We start from the raw sequence: 26,755 nt of genomic DNA, 5'->3' as shown, positions 1-26,755 counted from the left end.
TGATTGATTATGAACTAATAATATGAATAATCTGAATATAAAGATATTACCTATGAGGCTTGAAATCAATATATTTATGGTTAATGGTTTTAATAATTTAGGCATCAAGCAGTTGAGCTGTTTTTCATGTGCTTGTGTATAGAGCTAGTGCCTCTGTTCACTGGAGATGGGAGTCACAGTAACTCAGGATACTATCACAATACGATAGGAGGCCCGCAGCAACCACGCTATCCTGATGCAGCTTTATTCAATACACCACAGTCATCTACGTTACACCAGAATATCTTTGTGACTAGAAGAAGTATCAACTGGTTTTATGTAAACCTGGAGACATTTCAGGGATTATTCTGCTATCAACAAGCAAAACAAACGTGCTTTATGAAAACCTGGGATATCAGAAATCATGTTCTAAAGTTGTGCTAGAAGGTAATATGTGATGGATAAGGAAGAGTGAAGAATACAGAGCTGAGTGAACGGATTTTGGGTCTGTTTAGTGGCTTATTATTGAAAATCTGGTGTATGGAATGTATGGGTTATGCAAATTCAAAATAATACATCTTGGGAAGTTAATCTATTTTAGTCCCATTATTTTTTGAACAGGCTAGAAGGGAAGAAAAGTGTACATATACCAATGTAGGTATTCCTGGAAGATCACAAACATACATATGGTGAAGTCTTTTCAGGATGTGTTAAGCTTTCAATGCTCAAAAACTAGGGGTTATCTAAGATAATAATTCCCATAGTGCTGGCAGGAAACTGTTATTAAGTCCAGTTTGGGGTTACTTCTGTTGAAGAAGGCCTATTGTTTTTGCGGGTATTTGGGGTCTGAAAAGGTTTGAGAAACAAATATATAGATATTTCTATATAGGGTCAATCATAATACAAAGCTTTGGCTATGGCCCACACAGAAAATAAATAAAAACTGGTCGTACACAGTAAGAGTAAACCTTTATCATAAACGTAAATGTAATCATTTGATTCCTCTTGCGTAGATTCAAGATGGGTGGTTTGGTAATGCCAGGGAAGTGCCAGAAGATTAGGAAAGATGGCTCACTGGCTTAATTCTAATACAGTCTACAACTAGGCGTAGGTCAAAGTCACATCATAGTTTCAGCAGCACCACATGGATGTGGCAAACGTAGGGCAAATGACCAAAATGGCTTGCGTTCGCCCAGCTTATTACATATTATCAGTTTATCATCTTCTGTATGGTAACCACTGGCTGGCACATTGTTGTGACTGCAGGGGAATATTTCATTTTCGCTACCAACTTGTTAAATATTTTATACAATGATAACTTTACATAATGATGACATAGTGTGATATATGAATGGTCTTGGCAATATCCCGTAAAGAAAACAGAGATGGATATGACCCAGACGTAAACAAGTAAACACTGAGTGGTCTATCCTATTCACCATTAGAAGGTGTGTATTCTGCAAACTATTTAATTAGGCTTTATAGACGGAAGGAAAGGACGATGTAGTACTTCACATAAGCCTGACTTCAGACAACTCCAAATCTGGATGCTTTAGGACTAGGATTACCTGGGTTCAATCAACCAGTATGTTTCCAATAGTCAGTCGATGCACTTATCTGTCCATTCTGAATCATGTTTTGTGTTTACTTAAATCCCTAATGTATCCACACACACAATAAACCCATAGCCAATAAGAAGAACACAAACAAAGTTTCTCAGAAGCAACAAGGTGATAAAATCCTGTAAGCTAAAACAAAGACCCCTTGTTACGCCGCCGTCTGAACTCTGTTCAACTGAAGCTGGTTGTGAGATCGCCATGCAAACAGGGAGGTTAACTCCATCTAAACAGGCGGGAACCAGCTAACCCTAACCCCTTGTTACGCCGCCGTCTGAACTCTGTTCAACTGAAGCTGGTTGTGAGATCGCCATGCAAACAGGGAGGTTAACTCCATCTAAACAGGCGGGAACCAGCTAACCCTAACCCCTTGTTACGCCGCCGTCTGAACTCTGTTCAACTGAAGCTGGTTGTGAGATCGCCATGCAAACAGGGAGGTTCTAAACAGGCGGGAACCAGCTCCAGACGTGACAACATGCAGTCTAGATGGACTCGTCAGCCTGAACCGTGAAGGTTCATTAAGCATGGAGGTTCATTCAGACACAGCCTGAGGTGATTGTGAGCGAGCTTTGGGCTACTGCATCACATTACTTTTTAAATCAAGACACAATCATGGATAATATCAAACCAAAAGTTGTTTAATACCACCAAGACCAAATACTGGATCAGACAATGCACAGGCTAGGGGGTACATTTATAAATGAATGTATAGTGGTAAGCCCCCAGCTCCCTTCCCTAACTCTCCAGGCCACAAGGTGCACCACTGAGTCTGTCTAGGCCATGATGTAGATGGCCCCTTTGACGCTTAGTGCAGACAATACTAGTAGGTAGACTTTAAAGGTGCAGGAACAATCATGAGGTGAAGACCTGAGATGATTAATGTTTATGAAGAAAATGCTCAAACAGACTGTTAGACATTTGGCATGGTTGAAAGAAGTGAATCATCATTTGATAGTGATAACTACCCCTTTGAATGGATTGTGTCATTTCATCTATAGAATTAACTTTTGTGCACATACATATCTCATTTGGCAAACACTGCAATGATTCCAAGTTGATTCAAGCCACATGGACCACCATGTTAAAATAGGGAGGACTTCATGAGCTGGATACACCGGACTGTGCTGTACCCTACCTGATCCTTCCTCTGTCACCATGCCCAGTCCCTCTGCCTTGTTCTGCCTCTCGAACGCATTCAGGTCCAGAACGCTGAAACAAACCACAAAGTCTGAGAATCTCACTCTCTGTTCACATCTTCACCTGACAAGTTGCTGACACAAACAGCCATCAAGAGAAGAAAAGCTACGATCCTGTTGTGGTGTAACTGTCATTCCTTTTGAATGAGCCACCATTGTGAATGCACAGCAAATCTGTACAAAGTAAATCAAAGGGTGTTCCCCTCACATGAACAGTTTTTTGGCACATTTAGGGCAAATCATCACTTTCATGTTTTGTGTGGTCGGATAGGGCCTGAAACAATGTAATTTACGCTTGATTTGATCAGAGGAAGATCCATTGGGAAAGAGTGGGGATTGATTAGGTGTAATTTAACAAAAATATCAACATGATATTGTAGTTCTTTGGTAGAAAATGATTGGTCTCTGATACAGATTATTATAGATTTAACGAGATTGTGAACTAGAAAGATATATAGGCTGTTCTTAGAAAATTAGAATTTAGTGTTTTTAGCGAGGAACTTCAACATCCCAACGAAGGGACAATGGCACAAAGTGTGTGTGGATGCTTGGAACTCCGTCTGGGCAACAGTGGATTGTTGATAGCCATGTCTAAGAGAAGGTCAAGCCTCTCTGATATTTGCTGAGCTCCACACATCTACACACTCTCAGTAGCTCTACTAAATGTTAAAGTATAGCGCTACAGTTTGTGGCACGTTTCATATGCAACATCCCTCTTTATAATGCTCATAAATGACGGTACTAGATACAAAAATAAAAGTAAAAAATGGTGTGGGACGTAGCCATGGGGGTAAAACGTACCCTCTCCTCCCTTGAACTTTAAGCCGGAAATAAATCTTTCTAAATCTCAGCACAACTTCGAACCAGATTTAATGGGGTGACATTTTTGCACCCAAGGCTGGAAAACACTTTATGGATCTGCCCACGCATCTCTAGAACAAAAGTCAACGCTCTTCTGCCTCTCTCTAAAGGAACTTGCCTTGGGAAGAAACAAAGGGCATCTCAACTGGTACCATGGAACAGGCTCGCGTCCGCTTTGAAGCCTTTGACATAGCTGGTAGGCTACGCTATTTAGGTAGAAGTTACACTGGAAGAACTATTCTTCTGTAACTCTGCTGTCACTCTAGGCTGACAGCAGTCACCTGGTGTGGCTAGCACTATGTTGCTGTGTAGTTTAAGGTGAAACTTAAAAGTAGATCAGAAGACAAAGCGATGTGGGTTCCATGCCCACATAGTCGTTTAAGGCCAGACCCATGAAAGGGGCCAAGGTGATTGGTTTTTTTTGTATTATCTCCTTGGTTCATAAGTCTGGAGACTTTATTCTCTTTGAGGTGAATGCAGTACCAGGTTAACTGTAGTCATTACGTATCAGGGATCATCAAACCATATCAGCAGGTGGTTTGGGACAGAGTCTGACCGATACACAGATAAAAGGGTGGGGGGGATAGTACACATAAAAGTCCTGTTTCTCATTCTCTTATTCAGATTCACTCTTCTTCCGTTTCTTTCAGCCAGTGATGCATGTATAATGCAGACCAACAGGGGAATATAATTCTGATTCCTGTAGTTCTTCAGCATTCTTGGATGGATGAGAGTCAATGAGAGTCAATACGTTTCATACTGAGGATTAAGGGCTCCTTCAGTTTTACATGTAGCCACTAAGACATGTGTTTGCTGCGGTCAATCGGTGAACAGCGTACCTGCAGGACTGCATGAGGCCGGCCAGACCCTGGAAGAATCCCACATCCTTTTTGTCTCTCAGATAGTCAAGCATTTTCTGTCAAGAGAGTAAGGGAACAAAACAAGAAATAGCCCGATCAGAAAGGTACATTCTCTCTTTTATCATACATTGCCTGAGCCTAATACTAAGAACATGACAAGAACCACATCCAGGACAGGGAGAATAGATAAATATTGACAAGGGAACATCTGAAACCTGCAGTGTGTGAGTCCCTCCCTATCGCCACTTGCTCTGATCTCCCTCCCTCTCTCTTGCCGATACACACACATTTAGAGCAGCCCATTCCAATGTTTCATTGGGGGAAGAGAAGGCCTGGGAACAAGGTTCAGGTACCTGCTGCACGGTGGAGTTCCCCCCGTTGAGGACTGCTATCCCCAGCTTCAGAGTGGACGCCACCATCGGGCCCATCTCACCTAGGATCAGACAGACATGAGGCTACTGCATTGATGCCTGATGGGAAATCTGTCTGCTCTAGCAGGAAGTACTGGACAGGAGTAGACGTTACAAAGAGATAAACATTGGTTTGAAATACAAAAATGCAAAAATAGATTAGCTACTTCTAAAGCCCAAAGCACATAGGATAGGTCATGTCAGCCCATGACCCAGGACATCATTGGGTAGTGTTTGTTGTTGATGGCTGTTTTAGGCTGCCTCACCTGGCCCGACTGATTCGACTCTGGGGCTGGGTGAGGCTGCACACATTCGTTCATATGGCAATCAATTCACACAGGATAAACCAGCCATCCCCACACAATGCAATAAACTCTCCAACATAGCACTGGCATCGTGCTAAGCTATTAGAACAGCAGCCAGCAATAGCGGCGGGGCTAGAGATCCAATGCATAATACCTCCATTCATTGCCTTTAGCATAAATTAGTTGACCTTGCAATTTTTATTCGAGTACAATCGACTCAACATTCTGTGACCATGAGCTATAATGAGCAAAACTGGCATTCAAACCCAGCATTTCATTTTGCCAGCCTGACATTTAAAGATTTGGGCAGATATCATTCAGATATCGCTAAATCGCAACACATTTCAATAACAAGTCGCATTAATGCCCAGATGGATATTGGATATTGCTCTTGCAGAATTATACTCGATAAGCTAATTTGACATGCCAGATGAGATCCCAGAGCCCCTCCTGACATGGTTTCACAGATCCAATTGATACTAGATGATGGCTGCATATACACCTGGAGTTGTATGTGTTTTGGTTTAAGCCTAATCATGTCCGAATGGCCTAAACCCATGAAGGCCAGGTGTGAAGGGGTCTGGAGCTCATCACAGCATCGGCAGGTTGGAGCAGACCTTTGCTGGCGCTGATGGTCTGCAGCACCATCTCAGCTGCTCCCCGGTCGTGGAGCCGAGCCTGCTGGTAGAGCAGCTTCTGTTTCTCCATCTCCTTCTCCTGTTGTTGGGAGAGCCATCATGATGGAGAAAGTGTTCTCACAACTCATTTCATCACATTAAAAGTCACACCAACAGATCGGTTGCACAGCTATTTCCAGGGGACTACCAGTTACATCCACATTGACAGTGCTATGACGTGGTATAACCGAATGTGATTGTGAGTGAATGTAGACATTGTAATTTGAATCCCTCTTCAAATTTAAAATGTTTGGGAGACTGCGATGGAAAGAGATGCTTTCTGCTTCAGGCTGGAATGTTTGCAGGAGATGCAGACAACGGTTCATCCGTATGTCTAGATAAGCTAGCCCTAAGCTCTTATCCAGACACTATAGCTTGCAGTAGCGTCAAGTCAGCTGCTTAACTCAGCCATTGCCGGTCGTCAGCCAATATGAGGCAAGAGGACATCTTCTGCAAATGTTTGAACGTATGACTGTAATCCTTCAATGCAATCACTTCAATGATAACAATGAAACGCTAAATGTAAAAATGTAACTGAAATCTTGTAAAACACACCCCACATTTCAGTGCAAATGTATATCAAGTTGCTAAAAGAAAATAATGTTTAACGGGAACAGATACCGTACCTCAAAGCTTTTCACTTCATCTCCATCCTCCTCCACCTCATCGTGACAGCTCTGAGGGCGGAGAAGGAGCAGGGAATGAGGTCGGCCATGAAAGGGGCTCCCAGTAAAGCTACGTTTACATTCATCAATACAAGAAATAGCAAATAATAACAAGTCATTTGGGGGAATTTAACTGGGCCTTACCTTGGCCATTATGTCGGCGTAGGCCATGTAGAGATTGTCTTCATCTAGTTTGCTGCAATAGAAATTAAACAAACAGTTTGGTTCAAGGTCTTTCATGGTGACGTACTTGCTTACATCTCAATTTCTACCCTTGTCCAAACTACAATTTATACTCTTTTAGGGTGTGTTCTCCAAGCCAATGCTTGTGTGTTCATATCCCACTTCCATCTCTCAAGCCCAGTCCAGATTTACGATGAGAGCAAATCGATTCCGGACGCTGCAGAGAACCTTGCAGCAGTATGAACTGGTCATCTGTCTCCAGAAATTAACATTGTTGCAGAATGTAGTTTTACACAGTGTTGACTATCTACCGCGGCATTGTTTGCAACCAGTCGTCCGTTGCTAGTTGTCTATTTGCAAATCTTGTATCTGAACTGTGCTCTTCTGTCTGTGTCACCGGCCGCTCATCTAGAGCAGGGTACCATTTCTCAGTGAGAGCGGTTCGCTCATGAGGAGCGGCGTACCATTTCTCAGTGAGAGCGGTTCGCTCATGAGGAGCGGCGTACCATTTCTCCGTGAGAGCGGTTCGCTCATGAGGAGCGGCGTACCATTTCTCCGTGAGAGCGGTTCGCTCATGAGGAGCGGCGTACCATTTCTCAGTGAGAGCGGTTCGCTCATGAGGAGCGGCGTACCATTTCTCCGTGAGAGCGGTTCGCTCATGAGGAGCGGCGTACCATTTCTCCGTGAGAGCGGTTCGCTCATGAGGAGCGGCGTACCATTTCTCCGTGAGAGCGGTTCGCTCATGAGGAGCGGCGTACCATTTCTCAGTGAGAGCGGTTCGCTCATGAGGAGCGGCGTACCATTTCTCAGTGAGAGCGGTTCGCTCATGAGGAGCGGCGTACCATTTCTCAGTGAGAGCGGTTCGCTCATGAGGAGCGGCGTACCATTTCTCAGTGAGAGCGGTTGGCTCATGAGGAGCGGCGTACCATTTCTCCGTGAGAGCGGTTCGCTCATGAGGAGCGGCGTACCATTTCTCAGTGAGAGCGGTTCGCTCATGAGGAGCGGCGTACCATTTCTCCGTGAGAGCGGTTCGCTCATGAGGAGCGGCGTACCATTTCTCAGTGAGAGCGGTTCGCTCATGAGGAGCGGCGTACCATTTCTCCGTGAGAGCGGTTCGCTCATGAGGAGCGGCGTACCATTTCTCAGTGAGAGCGGTTCGCTCATGAGGAGCGGCGTACCATTTCTCAGTGAGAGCGGTTCGCTCATGAGGAGCGGCGTACCATTTCTCAGTGAGAGCGGTTCGCTCATGAGGAGCGGCGTACCATTTCTCAGTGAGAGCGGTTCGCTCATGAGGAGCGGCGTACCATTTCTCCGTGAGAGCGGTTCGCTCATGAGGAGCGGCGTACCATTTCTCAGTGAGAGCGGTTCGCTCATGAGGAGCGGCGTACCATTTCTCCGTGAGAGCGGTTCGCTCATGAGGAGCGGCGTACCATTTCTCCGTGAGAGCGGTTCGCTCATGAGGAGCGGCGTACCATTTCTCCGTGAGAGCGGTTCGGCTGAACAGCTGAATGAGTTGATGCAGGGGGTCAATGTGCTTCAGACTGTCTTCCTCTTCGGCTGGCTCGTCCTCGCCAGATTTCTGTACAGTCATGCACAAAAAAACATATATAAATACAGGAAGACGCTTCAAATAGGAACATTAACTATCGATACATCTAAAGAGCAACATTGCATTAAGACATGACAGAGCACTGGAAAACTGAGGCTGTGTCTTGGCTGGATGAAATTCTGCCCGACCACGACGCTTTGACCCTGAAACTGAATCATCTCCTAATTTATACGGCTAACTGCTAACTAGTGAGAACATATGCTTTTTATAAATTCCCAGGGCAATGTAATTAAACTTTGTTGGGGAGACATTGTGGCGTTTTGAGGAGACACTTACAGCCAGGTCCTCGATGAGCTTGTCTTCAAAGTAGTGGTCTTCTGCCTCAATCCAGGACTTCTCGTAGCCTTGAAGAAAAAGGTTGACAGCTCTGTGTCTGAGGAGGACGAAAGGGGAGAGAAAGAGGCCTTTACATCTTCCCAGCTTTCATCAAATTGTATACGTATTGTCACAAAAATATAAATATGACAGGAAAGGTGCTGTATAAAAGCAGTTCTTATGTGAATACCTGGGCAGGTTGTACAGGGGAGCCATCCTGAAGCAGGCCACCACGGCCCTCTTCCTCTGCTTGGACAGCAGCTTGTGCCAAACAGCCTTCTTACTGCGCTGGGGGTGCTCCACCTGCAGGACAGGGACAGGTGAACCACCGTGTTAACATGGGAGTATCGGGAGTCCAGGCTCTGTGAGGCTGTTCTGTGGGGTAGACCATTTCTCTGAAATCAAAGTATGTCCGGTTGTGGACATTTGGCAAAGCAGGAAGTTAAACAGGTCTTAAAGGAATACATTTTCCTGGAGACTATTTCCAGATTTTTTAGATTTGTCCATTATTGAGCGAGAACGCAGTAGCTGTAATCAGCAAAACGGAGAGAGAACACAGAGAATTAAAACTGGTGTCTTTCCCTTCGCTTGACCTGGTTGGGTTGTTATTGTGTCCTGCCAAGTCTCACTCAATGAGAGTTAAGTTGTGTTGTTTCAGGAACGGTTGAAACATGAGTCAGAGCTGGAGAGTGTTGAGTTCGTTGTGTTGGACTACAGAAAGCCTAATTAAAATCTAAAAGATTCAGGCGAGGGAGAGTTAAGGCTGTAATGAATTGGGATATATACTGCAAAAACCCAACACGTGTTTTTGGGGCAGACTCAATTTGACACAGTAACAAACAGACCGTGATCAAGCAAAGGTAAAGGAATAAGTTTTATTTCACTGGAAGGATCCAAATTGGTGAAGAGTTTTCCTTAAGATTTTTCCAAATAATCTGTTAACCCGTCTGGCTTACCATCATATCAGCAGATATCTTTCACTTGGAGATGTTGGATAAATGGTAAAATAATATGCAGGATGGAGTCTATGCTCTGTTTTATATATCAGACTTTGTCCTTAAGGGTTAGGTTACCCTACCAGGTAACCCTAACACCAGGTAACCCTACCAGGTAACCCTAACACCAGGTAACCCTAACACCAGGTAACCCTAACACCAGGTAACCCTAACACCAGGTAACCCTACCAGGTAACACTAACACCAGGTAACCCTAACACCAGGTAACCCTAACACCAGGTAACCCTAACAGGTAACCCTAACAGGTAACCCTAACAGGTAACCTTAACTACAGGTAACCCTAACTACAGGTAACCCTAACAGGTAACCCTAACAGGTAACCCTACCAGGTAATCCTAACACCAGGTAACCCTAACACCAGGTAACCCTAACTACAGGTAACCCTAACAGGTAACCCTAGCAGGTAACCCTAACAGGTAACCTTAACTACAGGTAACCCTAACAGGTAACCTTAACTACATGCAACCCTAACAGATAACCCTAACATGCAACCCTAACAGGTAACCCTAACAGGTAACCTTAACTACAGGTAACCCTAACAGGTAACCCTAACATGCAACCCTAACATGCAACCCTAACATGCAACCCTAACAGGTAACCAGGTAATACATTTCCTATTACCTGCACATATGTTTCTTCATCAAACGAAAGGATAGAATGCGTATGATAATGTTATATATATATAATAATGTGGGAAAAGATGCGTGTACAGACCTGGTCTAGGTGGAAGAGGACATGAGCGATGTCTAGTACCCTCTCCACAGTCTTCTCCGGATCAGAGGTCTCCTCGTTGCGGTTGGGAAGGTCTCGGTACAGGGCCATCTGCCATCGAATCGCTGGGTCTTCCAACTGGGAAACAAACAGAAGAAGATGTCTAGAGGTCTGAGTATGCAATGCAGTGGGAATGGGAAACGCTCTGTTCTGATGCCTAACCTGAGTATTTCTATAGCCCTCAATCCCAGTTACCGTCTTAAACAGCAGCACGTACACAACAGAAACAGGTGTCTGCAACATCAGACCGGGCCACTGGTCGCAGAGCTTTACATGTTGCTCAAATCAAAGACCTCGGTTCAAAGCAACTGCCAATAGAAATGAAGTGGACCTCTGATTGGTGCATTGATGAGCGGGGCTACTATGCAACCTCACAGTAGCATGCTACAGCTCAGCTAGCTTACACTATGACTAATAAATGCTGACATCTTATAAGCGACGTCAACCTAAGCTTTGTCAAACCTAGAAAAAAAAAGATGGTTTCACCTTCCCTTGAAGATGTAGATTGCTTTTGATGATCTCCCGAACTTCATCTTCCGTGTCTTTCTGTTAATTAATCCAAAAACAATGAATGTAAGGATTTGGCCACATTATGGGGAATGAGATTCAGGCAAGCAATACGTGTTTAAAGGAGACATATTATGGTGTTTTCCCAACAAGTAAACATAGTATTTGAGTTCCAGAAAACAAGTTTTTGAAGCTGATTGTTGCAAAAAGCTTTTAGTAAAAAATATCTCGCCTACCGCTATTCCCATCTAATTCATTCCCTTCAGAATGCGCTGTTTCTGGTGTCTGTAGCTTTAATGTAAATGAGCTGCTGCCCATTGACCAATGAGCTGTCAGACTGAACCACAGCATGGAGGAGAAGGGATTGTTGCCGTTTGCGGACTCCTGGAGCTCTATATCTATATAATATAATATAATAATAATAATAATAATAATAATAATAATTATAATAATAATAATAATAATATAATAATAATAATATAATATATGGGTATTTATATAATATTATATCTAATATCACGGCCAAGAGCTATGTGCGCCTCGGATGATATAATGAATCATAAAGACTGCGTCTGACGTCTCTGGTACTTCCACAACAAGTAAAGACTCGTAGTGGGGGATATCTCGGCCATGGTTGAGAAGAATTGGGGGGAAGGAACTTTGGCCTTGACTCTCTGAAGTCCATGAACCGCGACATGGAGGTGAAAGGGATTGTCCTACCGAGCTGAGCTGCCAGACGGGCAGAGACAAGCAGCTCCCCCCGCCGGAGCTGCTCGTCCGCTGGTCCACAAAATCTTAGCTATGCTCTGATTGGAGGGGAGTGGGGAAGTGGGAGGTAATGTTCAAGTGTGCCCCCTTCCTACGTAGGACGGGGCGCCAGGACTGACTGGACTGACTCGCTCGTTTGGTAACTGTAGGCGGGGTACTTTCAGAAATGCATACCTCACTCAAAAAATCATGTACAGACTTTTTTTTAAAGTTTGTATGCGTGTGGGAGCACCAGACACCCAAAACAACACCCAAATCCCAGGATAAGTGGTGTTTTCATAATATGTCCCCTTTAAACAACAAATAAAGCAAGTGTGTTGTAGACCGGTGCTCGCTTAAAATGCTAATGCTAAGTATAGAAGATTTTTTACTTTTACCAATAGCAATACCGTATTCCCCAGTTCATTCATTTATTTTCATCTGATAAAGAAGTGGCTTCAGGGTTGACTTTAGGAACCAGGTTCTAGCCACCAGCCGCGGGGGGAAGCACCTGAGTGAAGCGGTTCTTAGCCAACGATATGAGCTCCTGGTCTCCTGGAGCGCAGATGTTCAGCCCCACTGGGAGCATACGCTTCAGCGTGGCCACAATCAGGCTGGTCTGCATGGTGTAGCGGTCCCCTTTCCTCTTCAGCTTCTTCCTCTCCTGGTCCGAAATGGCACCCTGGGGAGAGAGAGAGAGATGTTGACCACCTTTGAAAACGCGCCCGTCCGTTGGACATGAACTGAAGGGTAGCTACACCCCTTGAATTTTTGAGAGATTTTGTAATGGCTGTAATTATAATTAGATGCAGATCCGTTTCTATATTTTAAGCAGATCATCTTGAAGCAGGTGCTCCAGACATCCAGCCTCCCAAGGCCAGAACCGATTCACGCCCCTAATCAGATCTCTCATTTCTAACCGTTGCATACGCGCTAAACGCGGCCCTAGAGGCGTACGCCGCCGCCCACCGAGGTTCCTGATCTACCAATACAAACGTGTGTTCTTGGTAACGAGAGCCGCGGTCCGGGAAGTGTTTTTTGAGGGCCGTCGTCAGTCCGCCTGATTCGGCAGCGCTCAGAGGACTAAAGCCAGCTGGACTCCACATCCAGAGGATGTGTGTTTCGGCCATGTTCCCAAACGGAACACTGCTCAGTAGAAACGTCTTCTTTTCAAATCAAAATTCCAAAGCAGCATTCATTTGATATTAATTAGGACATTTCCAAAAAGGCCTTGTGGGTGTTAACTGCATCTACAGTACTTGCTGGGTTTTGGGATTGTCCTGTGTTTGAGATATTCTGATATGATCTTCTGATCTTCTAATTCCTGGAGGCCGAGCTGTCCTGAGGTTTAGGATGGCTTGGCGTGTGCTAATGACATCTCTAAATCATCTCTTGATATTGTCTCACCTTCGACATCTTAGACTTGGTATCGGTGATGAGGAAGGACATGTTGTTGATCTCATTTTGGACCACAAAGTTCTGCTCTTCCCTCTTGAAGTTCTGCACAAGAAGCAAGAATTATACTCACTACACTATAACAATATTAAATCAGTCCTGAAACACATCTCCAGCATGTATGAAAATGCCTCACTCTATTTGAAGCTCATTACAAATATGAGGTATAAAGGGATTTATTCATGTTTAATATATATCTTTGAGTCCCATAAGGATTATGGTGCTGCCCAGGGCTGTATTTGGAGTGTGGAGTTTGTGTTTGCTGGTATAAATTCTGCTTCAGAACAGGAGATTAACAGTGAAGTAAAGGATTCAGGTGATGCGGGCAGTGAGGGGTTAGAGGTCAGCTGGTGATCTTTACATGCGACTTGGCCCAGAAGATGAAGACTTCGGCGACCATGCGGAACAGCTCCTCTGCCTCTGGGTTTGGTTCCTTCAGCCACTTCGCTCTGGGAAAAGGTACAATTCACCTCCAGTTGACACCTCTTATACCACTTGTGTTAACTGTTTAACACTTTATTACGCCAATAATCTGAAACAAGCAATACCTGCTGGGTTACTGTTTTCAGAACACTCAGATTTTAAGTATGGTATTAATCCAACAATATTATATTGTACGGGGAAAAAAGGTGATTAAAACGGACGGAGGATGATCGGTGGCAAAGGTTTTTCTGAGTTGTTTCTTTAAAAAAATGACAAAAAAAAATGTAAGCCTTTCAAAAGTGTATCAAAGTCTGAACATGACACAAGAGAAGGTAGCCTGCCTGTTGTAATCGACAAAGCGAATGAGGAGGGGGTAGAAGGCATACAGGTCCCGGACCAGGATGGTGAACTCATCCAACACCAGCAGCTCTGCCTCCGACATGTCCCCTCTGCCCTCAGCTTTGGTCTGCTCCTCGTCCATGAGGACCACAGCCGCTTTCTAGTCAAAACCGTTAGAGAGACCCCATGATGAGGTTACACTACGCCCATAGTTAGATACACTTTCTGGGGAGAACAGTTACAGAGAGCCCATGCCAAGGTTACACTTCGCCCATAGTTAAATACCCTTTCTGGGGAGAACCGTGACGAGTTACAACTACCATGACATGACAGAGTATAGTAAGATACACTTTCTGATGATGAACCTGAGAGAACCCATGAGGAGAGCCCAGAGTAAGATACACTTTCTGGAGATAAACTTGAGAGAACCCATATGGACAGCCCATAGTTTGATACACTTTCCGGAGATAAACGGGAGAGAATCCATGACAGGGTGGCCCATAGTCACAGATACACTTTCTGGAGATAAACGGCCCCGTGACCAGTTAACACTACGCCTATAGTTACAGATACAGTCTGTCAAGGAGCAGACTGGGGTCAGCCTGTCTGCAGCAGAGCAGCATCTATACACACCATGATCTGTGGCACAGAAACATTTAGTTGTACGTCAACTAATTGGATTTTTTTTTAAAACACTGCTCTTTGCTGCATTTTATTTAATGAAACCCACACAATTATTACACATTATTATAAGGGACAGACTCAGAACTATGTTTTCATATTTTGGTATGATAAATGAAAAGAAAGCTCACTTTTTTGAGTTTTTCCATCAGAGGCAGGAAGTGGGTCTTGAGAAGCTGAGCATTAGCCTTACTGATGATTGGCTGAGAAAATACTTCAGAGTAAAGAGAGATAAGAAGAGAGAGAGACAGGAAAATTGTTGATGAATAAACATCTGGGTTGGGATTGTTGCAACCATGATTCCCACAAGCAGGGACCAGATCATTTGTTTCTGTTGGTTTCAGAGTAATGTTGTCTGATATAGAGTCATGTTTTCTGATGTTATCATGTTGCCTAGACTAGAGTCATGTTTTCTGACCTGGTCATGTTGTCTATTCTAGAGTCATGTTGTCTGATCTAGGGTCAAGTTTCTGATCCAGAGTCACATCTGATCTAGAGTAATGAAGACTGATCTGGTCATGTTATCTAATCTAGAGTCATATTATCTCATCTAGACAAATGTTGTCAGATATAGTCATGTTGTCCCCTCTAGAGTCATTTTCTCTAGTCTTGAGTCATGTTGTCTGATATAGGCATTGTCATATCCAGAATATCTTCTGATCTGGAGTCCTATCTTATCTAGTCATGCTGTCTGATCTAGAGTCATGCTGTCTGATCTATAGTCATGGTATCTTATCTAGAGTCATGGTATCTTATCTAGAGTCATGGTATCTTACCTAGAGTCATGGTATCTGATCTAGAGTCATGGTATCTTACCTAGAGTCATGGTATCTTATCTAGAGTCATGGTATCTGATCTAGAGTCATGGTATCTGATCTAGAGTCATGGTATCTTACCTAGAGTCGTGCTATCTGATCTAGAGTCATGGTATCTGATCTAGAGTCATGGTATCTGATCTAGAGTCATGGTATCTTACCTAGAGTCGTGCTATCTGATCTAGAGTCATGGTATCTGATCTAGAGTCATGGTATCTTATCTAGAGTCATGGTATCTTACCTAGAGTCATGCTATCTGATCTAGAGTCATGGTATCTTACCTAGAGTCATGGTATCTTACCTAGAGTCATGGTATCTGATCTAGAGTCATGGTATCTTATCTAGAGTCATGGTATCTGATCTAGAGTCATGGTATCTTATATAGAGTCATGGTATCTTACCTAGAGTCATGCTATCTGATCTAGAGTCATGGTATCTTAGCTAGAGTCATGCTATCTGATCTAGAGTCATGGTATCTTATCTAGAGTCATGGTATCTTACCTAGAGTCATGCTATCTGATCTAGAGTCATGGTATCTTACCTAGAGTCATGGTATCTTACCTAGAGTCATGCTGTCTGATCTATAGTCATGGTATCTTATCTAGAGTCATGGTATCTCATCTAGAGTCATGGTATCTTACCTAGAGTCATGGTATCTGATCTAGAGTCATGGTATCTTACCTAGAGTCATGGTATCTTATCTAGAGTCATGGTATCTGATCTAGAGTCATGGTATCTGATCTAGAGTCATGGTATCTTACCTAGAGTCGTGCTATCTGATCTAGAGTCATGGTATCTGATCTAGAGTCATGGTATCTGATCTAGAGTCATGGTATCTTACCTAGAGTCGTGCTATCTGATCTAGAGTCATGGTATCTGATCTAGAGTCATGGTATCTTATCTAGAGTCATGGTATCTTACCTAGAGTCATGCTATCTGATCTAGAGTCATGGTATCTTACCTAGAGTCATGGTATCTTACCTAGAGTCATGGTATCTGATCTAGAGTCATGGTATCTTATCTAGAGTCATGGTATCTGATCTAGAGTCATGGTATCTTATCTAGAGTCATGGTATCTTACCTAGAGTCATGCTATCTGATCTAGAGTCATGGTATCTTAGCTAGAGTCATGCTATCTGATCTAGAGTCATGGTATCTTATCTAGAGTCATGGTATCTTACCTAGAGTCATGCTATCTGATCTAGAGTCATGGTATCTTACCTAGAGTCATGGTATCTTACCTAGAGTCATGGTATCTGATCTAGAGTCATGGTATCTTACCTAGAGTCATGGTATCTGATCTAGAGTCATGGTATCTTATCTAGAGTCATGGTATCTGATCTAGAGTCATGGTATCTTATCTAGAGTCATGGTATCTGATCTAGAGTCATGGTATCTTATCTAGAGTCATGGTATCTGATCTAGAGTCATGGTATCTTATCTAGAGTCGTGCTATCTGATCTAGAGTCATGGTATCTTACCTAGAGTCATGCTATCTGATCTAGAGTCATGGTATCTGATCTAGAGTCATGGTATCTTACCTAGAGTCGTGCTATCTGATCTAGAGTCATGGTATCTGATCTAGAGTCATGGTATCTTATCTAGAGTCATGGTATCTTACCTAGAGTCATGCTATCTGATCTAGAGTCATGGTATCTTACCTAGAGTCATGGTATCTTACCTAGAGTCATGGTATCTGATCTAGAGTCATGGTATCTTATCTAGAGTCATGGTATCTGATCTAGAGTCATGGTATCTTATCTAGAGTCATGGTATCTTACCTAGAGTCATGCTATCTGATCTAGAGTCATGGTATCTTAGCTAGAGTCATGCTATCTGATCTAGAGTCATGGTATCTTATCTAGAGTCATGGTATCTTACCTAGAGTCATGCTATCTGATCTAGAGTCATGGTATCTTACCTAGAGTCATGGTATCTTACCTAGAGTCATGGTATCTGATCTAGAGTCATGGTATCTTACCTAGAGTCATGGTATCTGATCTAGAGTCATGGTATCTTATCTAGAGTCATGGTATCTGATCTAGAGTCATGGTATCTTATCTAGAGTCATGGTATCTGATCTAGAGTCATGGTATCTTATCTAGAGTCATGGTATCTGATCTAGAGTCATGGTATCTTATCTAGAGTCATGGTATCTGATCTAGAGTCATGGTATCTTACCTAGAGTCGTGCTATCTGATCTAGAGTCATGGTATCTTACCTAGAGTCATGCTATCTGATCTAGAGTCAGTGACTCCTAGATGTTTCGCATTACCTGCCAGTCTCTTCATCCAGGTGCCCTCGTCGATGCCCAGGTTGTTGTAGATGATCTTCAGGATGTTTCCCAGGAGGGCGTTCATGTGTTCCCACCTCAGAGAGGTGCAGCAGCGGTCGGTGCTCTCCGGGTTGTTCTCTGGACCGTATTCCCACCAGTGGGACATGTAGCTGCACAGCATGGGCAGCACCACCTGCAGGAGGAGCAACAGCAGGGGGACAAGGATCACAATACTGCACAACTCATACCCGCAAAGCACATGTGTTCATTCCATCAAAAGTAACCTTTAAAGCACTGTAATAGTTGCAATAGTTGCCTGGATTCAGAATGACTTTGCTGATTTTGATGATGCACACGTAATGCCTCAACTGTGGAAGTTGATTGTGCTCATAAAGCTCCACATCAAATCCAGTTGTAGTAGTCACACAGCTGTGTACTGTGAGTCTGTGGTTGGGTTAGTGCTCCTGTCTCGTTTCTGTGGGGAACAGCTTCCTCCACCTGTCTTGCAGCACAGTAGTCCCAGTGATGTAGGGTTGGTAGCACTGTAAGGTTATTGTTTATGTTCTCCAACAGCAGCCTCTCTCTCCTGGTTCACAGAGTGTTGGAGAAATGGCTTCATAGATGTTTATCACACACCATATGAGTAGCACCTCCAGGAAACTCTTCAGTCTTACTATACACGTCTTCTGCAAGTTGGCTGGTTCAGTAATAACGGCACTTGGCACTTGGCCAGAGTATTAGAGGCCATTGTAATGGGAAAATAATATTTTCACACTCTGTTTCCCTAACTGCTATTTGTTGGTATGTGCCCTTTTTTTGTGGCTCCAACTCAGAATGCACAAAAACGTCGCCCTCCAATACACACATTAGGGTTTCCATCTATTATTGACTTACATCTGGTTAACCAATGCCATAGTTTTATTGGGGAGCAGAGCCGTTCTCAGCGTCCTGAGACCACTCTGTATAAGAAGTCCTTGCTTTTGCCAATGCATTGGACTTCTCCTTGCGAAGCAAATAGAGAGACGCAGGCTGAACTCCCAACCCCCACTTTTTTTTTCCTTCGGCGTGATTTACAGACAGTTCAATAAACAGTTCATTTTTTTTAAATTGAGATATTGTAACATTTGTTATCATCATTGTTTCATTTTCATGATGTTAATTGAGGGAGGCTTAGCCTGGAAATCCAGACCCACATCTAGAAAACTGTAGGGTCTGGCAACGAGTAATGAAAATGGCCCAACTCGAGGGGCCGCACCAAGCATGCATTTGAAAATATCAGAAGAATACAAGGGGTGACGTATCCAGGCCAGTGGAGCTAACCAATAGATAAGACTCTTGCCGTATCCGGCCGGTAAAACAGCAATGCTTTTGGCCCGCCTATATTGATACATCACGAGTATACACAAGTATATTGCTCGTTCCCAGAGTGACTCGCTGAGCAAATTCAAATTGTGTTCTCGCGAGAACTCTGGACTTCCAGGGTATTATCAGCTCCAAATATTGGCTCAAGAAAATTGGTATGGGTTATCGGCTAAGGCTGATGAAAAAATATCGGTATCGGCCCTAAAAAAATCCATATCGGTCGATCCGAAATGTTGTTATATGTTTTATTACTTAAATGAATTAGCCTAATTGTTATTTTGGATGACTCTTTTTCTCTAACAGTTTAGACAGAAACGAATGACGTGGCCCAAAATTCCCACCACAGCTATTTAATATACATTACAGCAAAATGATAGCCATAAATCTTACCAACAGCACCTATAACTCAGTCTCTTAATTGAGTCCACATCTAGATGTTTTTTTATAATTAGGTATACAGTATGTACAACATGTGTCTGGAATGCATACATACATGCAGGGTGCGATTTGTGAAAAAACCAGAGGGGGGGATAATTTTGAGAAACATTTTAAAATGTTTCAAAATGAAGACGGACCCTGTGTATTTTGGTTGTTAATTATTACGATGTAATGGTGAAAATACTTTGGGTGGGGGGGATAATTTTTATCCCCACCGAGGATAAAAATAATTCAGCAGAGGGTAGGACGTGTAAACCAGAGGGGGGGATAGTCCCCACCATCCCCACCGGCAAATCGCACCCTGCATACATGTACACACACACTGGGCATAGCAGTAATGGTCAGGGTCATCTGGCGGTATGGTTTACCTCCATGATGTGGGGCATCTGGGTGTACCTGATGCCCGACTCCGCCAGCGTCATGATCTCCTCAAGGGTCTTCTCCAGGGAGGGGATGAGAGGACAGGCCTCAAGCACCGGGGCTGGAAGCCCAAGAGCTGGGGAACACAGAGCAGTAGATCAGTATGAGCTATATGAGCAGACTGGAAGCCCAAGAGCTGGGGAACACAGAGCAGGCATGAGCAGTAGATCACAGAGCAGGCATGGGCAGTAGATCAGTATGAGCTGTATGATCAGACTGGAAGCCCAAGAGCTGGGGAACACAGAGCAGGCATGAGCAGTAGATCACAGAGCAGGCATGAGCAGTCAGTCAATTCTATGAGCAGTTTGGTATAAATTGTTGAAATGCCTCATGTATTGGGCAAATGGTTTGCTTCTGTCACCTCCCAGTACTCTGCTCTGAGAAAGGTCTGACGGGTGCTAGTGAGGGAAACGGTTCTCTTTGGTTCTCTCTCTATTCAACCCTCAGCCCCATCAGATCCAGGGGAGAAGCTCGAAAAGGCTTTCACTAAAGAATTGGAATGACCGTCTTAAGTTTTATAATATTAGTATTAATTCATATTTCAAACTAATTTTGTCGTGAAATTGAAGGGGAAATACTAACTATGGCCTAACTTCACTTCAAATGAAACCATAGCTTAGGTTTATATTATTTTCACATTGTTGTCACCAACACATATCTACGTGACACTGGCCATCAACTTAATGGCGGCATATGACACAATCTGTTGTTTCTATATATCGCTGATGAAAGGCATTTGTGTGTTACATCCACATAATATGCGTTTGTGCGTGTAAAACATGTCAAGTTGCTGTACTTATAGCCTATATGTGTGCATGGTTGACACATTTAGGCTGCAGCATGTATTCTAACAATTCCACATTTCTATGTATACAATGTTTCATTGAAGCTATCTGCATTCAATGAAATTGCATTCAATCAAGTCATGTGATTTCCACATGGCTTGATTGAACACATTTATTTCCACATTGCGATTGGCTGACCTGTCTGAGCCCCACTCAACCATTGGGGTCACTTAAGGTCCGTACCCTAAAGCAGTGGTTCCCAACCTTTTTTCCTTGAGGACCCCCCTGCCAGGGTCCAAGACAAGCAAGGCCCCCCAAACCCTAACTCCGACCCACATACACACAATAAAAGAATAGAGTGATTAATTACAAACTTTTATTTGCAAAAATAAACAGCAGTTGTAGGCTTTTGTTCTTATTCTCCTGCTTTTACACTGTATATAGACACATGGACTCTCACACACACACACACACACACACACACACACACACACACACACACACACAAAGTGTATAAAAATATGAACAGAACAGCTATAGAACACAGCTATACACGTTTATGTGTAATAATAACAGTAAACATCAATAACAGTAAACAAGTTATTCCTTACGTTTTTTTTACTCTGTGCCAGTAAATTAATTCATAAACTAATGGCTACCTTGGACTTGCATACCTTTGACCAGGGATGCGATGTCAGGTGTGATGGTTGTGACAGCCAGTCTAAAGTCCTGGTGGACATCAAGTCTGTTTCTGGCTCTTGTTTCTATTGTCACAAGGGCACTGAATGCTGTCTCAGACAGGTATGTAGTGCTAAATGGCAGAATAACCCTCCTTACTGCGTGTTTGGCCAGTCTGGGAGCAACAGCTTGTCCTTTGACAATCCAAAACTTTTTGAATCCGTTCTCCTGTAAGTATTGTTTTGCCACAGAGTCAGCCTGAAGATCACAAAGCTCATCTTCACAGCCGAGGTATTCCACATCCTTGAGGGTGAAAGTGTAGGGGTCCACTACCCACGCTTCCTTTGATAAGTACTCACTGATGTCTGCGAAGCGGCTTTGAATCTCCTCGCGTAGCAGGTTCAGGTGGCGGGTAAACTCGGTGCGTAAAGACGCACACACAGTGCCAGCAGACTGTTTCAGCAGCAGTGGAAAGTGATGTAATTCCCCGTTTGACATTTTTTGAACTCTGTAATCCAGTTTGCGCGAGAAAGCGTCCAGGGCGTCTTTGCACTGCATGACGTTTGATTCAGGTCCCTGCATTCGCTTGTTCGTCTCATTGTAGAGCGCGAACGTGTCCGCCAGGTACGCCGTTTTAATCCAAAACGCATCAGTCAGCTGTTCACACAGTGGTCGATTGTGATCTTGTAAGAATTCCTTAATTTTTTCTTGCAGTTCCATAAAACGCACAAGCACTTGTCCACGCGATAGCCAGCGCACCTCCGTATGTAGAAGAAGTGTTTGATGCGCTTCATCCTCGCACAGCTGGGCAAAGAGTCTCTTGTTTGTTGGGCGAGCTTTAATAAAGTTTACAACTTTAACAACAGTTGACAGGGTGTTACTAAGGTCTTCGGAAAGTTTTTTACTCGCCAGTGCTTGCCGATGTATCATGCAGTGGAAAATCACGCACCCTGGGACTTTTTCCTTCAGTCGGCTGTTAAACCCCTTGTTCTTTCCCATCATTGCTGCGGCTCCGTCAGTGCAACATGCAACCAGGTTTTCGTAGGGCAGATTGTTGGATGAGAGATATGAGTCCACAGCCAGAAATATATCCTGGCCGGTTGTTGTTGTTGATAGATTTGTAGACATAAGAATGTCTTGTTTCAAGTCCTCGCCATCAATATACTGCACATAAACAATGAGAACGGCCTCGTCTGACACGGTTGTTGTTTCGTCCAGCTGAATGGCAAAGTTAGCATTCCTCAGCTTCTCGTGGAGCTGGTTTTGGCAATCTGCAGCCATTTTATCAATTCTGTCTTTCACAGTGTTGTCCGAGAGTGGGACAGTTTTCACTTTATCAGCTGCTTGCGGTCCACACATCCTCTCTACAATTTTCAGGAGGGCGGGTTTGATTAGCTGCTCTCCAATATTGTGCGGCTTTTTAGCCTTCGCAATTAACAGTGAACAGTCAAATGACGCCTCCGTGGCTCTGTGTAAATCAGTACCTGCTTTTTCAAAAGCTTTTCTGATGTCCGTGGATCTTCTTGATAGTGCCAATTGCTTCTTTCTCTCAAAATATTCTCGACTTTCACCAATAGTCTCGGGGTGTTTGGTCTCCTGGTGTCGTTTCAGTTTGCATGGTTTCATGCTTTGATTAGCTAGCTTCTCGCCACAAATGACGCATACTGGCCGAAAACTGTCCAGTCCTTCCATAAAACCAAAATCGATGTATCTCTCGAGATATTGCTTTGTTTTCTTCTTTGGTACAGACGAACCATCTGTATATTTACGTTTCACAGACATTTTCTTTCTGTGTAAAGTGAGGCCGACTAATGAGGGAAACAATCAGCATTGCCCGCCACCCACGAGCTGACCGGAAGGTTGCTTACGCAAGTTCAGAGGTCACATAATTATGAATTTAAATGTGGACCAATGATATGTTTTAACTGGCATTAAACATCGTTTCGATTATCAAATTGGATGTTATTGGGGTTTTATACATTTAATGTGGATTTATTTTTTTTCACAAGTCACAACCTCAGCGCAGACACACTTGTGCGCCCCCCTTGCGATCTCTGGCGCCCCCTATTGGGGGGCGCGGACCCCAGGTTGGGAACCACTGCCCTAAAGCACGCTCTGATCTGACCACTATTCATCTGTATTGGCTAATACCTCATCTTCAAACCGCCTATCCGGGTCGGGTTGCAGGGGCAGCAGACTTCCCTTTCCCGGGTCACATTGACCAGATCTGAAGAGGGGGTTCCTGAGGCGTTCCCCGGCCAGGGGTCAGATATAATCCCTCCAACTAGTCCTGGGTCTTCCCCGAGGCCTCCTACCCGCTGGACGTCCCTGGAACACCTCCCTAGAGAGGCGCCTGGTGGGCATCCTCACCGGGCGAACCGCCTCAACGGACCCCTCTGAGCAGAGGAGCAGCGGCTCTACTCCGAGTTCCTCACGAATGGCTGAGCTTCTCGCCCTATCTCTGAGGAAAACGCCAGCCACCTTATTTGCTAACAACGCACACCCGTTATTGGCCACACTATAGGAGATTATAACGGGTATTGAATTATGTCCAATGACGATTGGACCTCATCAATGCCACTGGCACAAAGACGCCAGCAGGTTTAAAGAGCACCTCCTCTCTCCTTGGCCCCTTTGCTGTTGTAGATGGAGAAGCCGTTGAACATATCCAGGTAGGGCTCCAGGAAGGCCACGGGGAAGGCTGCAGAGAAGGCCGCCAGACACTCTCCAATGGCCGGACGATGCCTGCCAGAGAAACAAGAACAGGGAGGGAGGGAGCAATGAATCAGAAACCCCAAGGGGTTAGAGACGTTTTGGACGGATGGAGCGAGAGACAAACGCACTACCTCTCTACATAGATGCTCTTGCTGGTCCCGAGTGAGTAGAGACTGTTGAGGATCCTGTAGCAAGACACCTGAACATTGTCCACTAGAAGGGAAAAGACAGAAAAATATAGAAAGGTGACTTTAGAAAGATCTGACCCCATTAGCAGCACACGCTTGTTGTTCCTCTCATTCACTAGAACAACTGTACTTGCGACAGCGTTACGATGATAATAACATGACAGTTCTGTACAGTGTAGGAAACCCACAGATGAGGTCCTGGCCGAAGAGGTTCTGTCCGATATGCTCGAACAGGGAGGAGAGAACGGGCAGCAGGGCGAAGGTGGTGTAGTTGATGACCTGGGTGACGTCCCGCGGCTGTGAGCGCTCGTGGGTGAACTGGCCCAGCTTCAGGTTGTCCTGGGTCTTCTCCAGGTCCTCCGCCGCGCTCTGGAAGAAGGCCCGCAGCGCCGCCTTCACCGCCTCCAGCCCCGTCTTCATGACCGTCCTGTGGCCATAAGATAACACGCTTCAGTGCTTCCAGAAGGAGAAGTCGTACAATACTGTTTTTGGAGGGTTTTCTGTGGGCAATTTGCTGTGTTATGTTTTGCTTCCATTACATGTCCTTATTGTTTGTTTGCTATGTAATGCAAACCACACCCTCAGACAACAGATCAGTCTGGCAATGTTCTTCTTCTAAACTTAACATATTAAAAAAACGGTTTGTGTAACCCCACAGAGCCAGGCTGGGAATGGTCGCAGGGCTCTGATGGCCAATCAGATAAGGGTTTGGATGGCTCCTGGTCACCTGTTGGTACACACACAAGACCTCGTCTCATCACACCACTCACCTTGCATCCAGCGTCTGTCCCAGGATGTGAAGGCAGTTGACGATGGAAGTGGCGTCGTTTCCTGGTGAAGGTGAACGCAGAGTCACATGACTTTGAGCTGAAATAGTCCCAGCGATCATGGAAGGGACCTTTATAGAGCCACTGGGATGGTTTTAAAACACAATCTGCGAATAGGACTTAAAACTGAAGTGATAATAAAAAAAATAAAAATAAAAGGGTAAGGGGAGATGAAATGATGCACACACAATGCAGATAACATGCTAACCTTCCTGCATGTCGCTGTGTCGGCGTTCAGCCTTCACATCAGCACAACGTGGGCATGCAGGGGCAGGGGCCAGAAGTCATCTCAACCTTTAAAATGACTTCTGGACATTTTGCATCCATGATCCTTTAATCTTGCTTCTAGTTTGTGAGTCAAGTTCTGAGATTAGGGCTTTCACTCCACCTCACTACAAGATGCATACAGAAATAATACTGAAGAAACACAGGGGCTGTCTACAGCCATTCTGCATTGGAAACATTCTTTAGAAAGAAACAAAACCACATCATGTTAGTGTTAGAACAACATGCCAGAAGACATGCACGCACTCTCTATTCTTACCAAAAAGCGATATCCTATGTCTGACAAGAACTCCCAGTTTGCAGAAAAGACTTCAAGAGGAGAATGCAGTTGAAGGAGCAGAAAAAACACAAAACAAGGCAGAGAGAAATAAAGAAAGAGAAATAAAGGGTATATTAATGTAAATAGGAACAGAGTGATTAAAATTGGGAGAACAAAAAACAATAAACACAAACATTAGCACTGGGAGACAGTGGGAAGGGGGAGAATGTAAGGTACTGAACAAAAGGGATTTAGAACAATCCAGTTCATAGTTAGTTTGACAAACTTGACAAACATGGATCCATCATCACTTGATGAACCTATGTTTCCTCCAAAGCCTTGGTCAAATGGTTAAGGTTTCCCAGAATATTTATTGTAATTAAACAGTTGTAAGTTTAAGTTTATACCATTTATTTATGTATATTATTTATGTTTCATTATATTCAAATGTTTAAAGTGATCTGCAGCTGAGTGGCCACTGATGCCGCGGTATGTGGACAAGCATTCTCTGCACCATGGATCAGAGATAAACTACCTCTCTGCACCAGGGAATAGACATAAACTACCTGTCTGCACCAGGGTCCAGAGATAAACTACATGTCTGCACCATGGATCAGAGGTAAACTACATTTCTGCACCAGAGATCAGAGATAAACTACCTGTCTGCACCAGGGACCAGAGATATACTACATGTCTGCACTCCAGTGATCAGAGGTAAACTACATTTCTGCCCTCCAGAGATCAGAGATGAACTACATTTCTGCCCTCCAGAGATCAGAGATGAACTACATTTCTGCCCTCCAGTGATCAGAGATGAACTACATGTCCGTGTGAAGATGGCTTTAGGTGTCTGGACCGGGTACACAGATTACTGGGCTGTGTTCGGGCTTGAGGCTCCTAGTTACTGAACATGACCTTTCCAGTTGAGATTATTCCCATTTACATTTGTTTACATAAAGTATCCGATCTGTAAAGAGCATTTCACTCACTAATAACTGATGAATTGCTATCGCATTACGCACAAAAAGGATGGCTCTTAAATGTTCCTCCAGCAGCTCTACCTAACTCAGCTATAATAATCCAAAATGGCCGC

General features: G+C 44.1%; 1 protein-coding gene across 1 annotated transcript in view; it reads right to left on the bottom strand.

Annotated features, from left to right (window-relative positions):
- The window catches only part of ryr2a (ryanodine receptor 2a (cardiac)), a gene marked incomplete at both ends in the record, with an annotated part of 175,982 nt that overhangs the window by 40,849 nt on the left and 108,378 nt on the right, over window positions 1-26,755 (bottom strand). The window contains 23 exons of the mRNA XM_079757379.1: window positions 2,731-2,804; window positions 4,492-4,568; window positions 4,866-4,945; window positions 5,845-5,944; window positions 6,531-6,581; window positions 6,714-6,765; window positions 8,225-8,331; window positions 8,638-8,734; window positions 8,867-8,979; window positions 10,371-10,541; window positions 10,950-11,009; window positions 12,229-12,399; window positions 13,125-13,217; window positions 13,534-13,621; window positions 13,937-14,094; window positions 14,747-14,829; window positions 17,706-17,898; window positions 19,874-20,001; window positions 24,003-24,133; window positions 24,235-24,316; window positions 24,480-24,718; window positions 25,062-25,122; window positions 25,663-25,712. Of these exons, the coding sequence (XP_079613505.1) occupies window positions 2,731-2,804; window positions 4,492-4,568; window positions 4,866-4,945; window positions 5,845-5,944; window positions 6,531-6,581; window positions 6,714-6,765; window positions 8,225-8,331; window positions 8,638-8,734; window positions 8,867-8,979; window positions 10,371-10,541; window positions 10,950-11,009; window positions 12,229-12,399; window positions 13,125-13,217; window positions 13,534-13,621; window positions 13,937-14,094; window positions 14,747-14,829; window positions 17,706-17,898; window positions 19,874-20,001; window positions 24,003-24,133; window positions 24,235-24,316; window positions 24,480-24,718; window positions 25,062-25,122; window positions 25,663-25,712 (2,459 nt within the window). The remainder of the gene's footprint in view (window positions 1-2,730; window positions 2,805-4,491; window positions 4,569-4,865; window positions 4,946-5,844; window positions 5,945-6,530; window positions 6,582-6,713; window positions 6,766-8,224; window positions 8,332-8,637; window positions 8,735-8,866; window positions 8,980-10,370; window positions 10,542-10,949; window positions 11,010-12,228; window positions 12,400-13,124; window positions 13,218-13,533; window positions 13,622-13,936; window positions 14,095-14,746; window positions 14,830-17,705; window positions 17,899-19,873; window positions 20,002-24,002; window positions 24,134-24,234; window positions 24,317-24,479; window positions 24,719-25,061; window positions 25,123-25,662; window positions 25,713-26,755) is intronic.

This window comes from Pollachius pollachius (genome assembly GCF_949987615.1).
Source record: "Pollachius pollachius genome assembly, chromosome: 19".
In the NCBI taxonomy this organism is placed as follows: domain Eukaryota; kingdom Metazoa; phylum Chordata; class Actinopteri; order Gadiformes; family Gadidae; genus Pollachius; species Pollachius pollachius.
The sequence above is the reverse complement of the archived record's forward strand: the minus strand, read 5'-3'. Positions and strand labels throughout refer to the sequence as shown.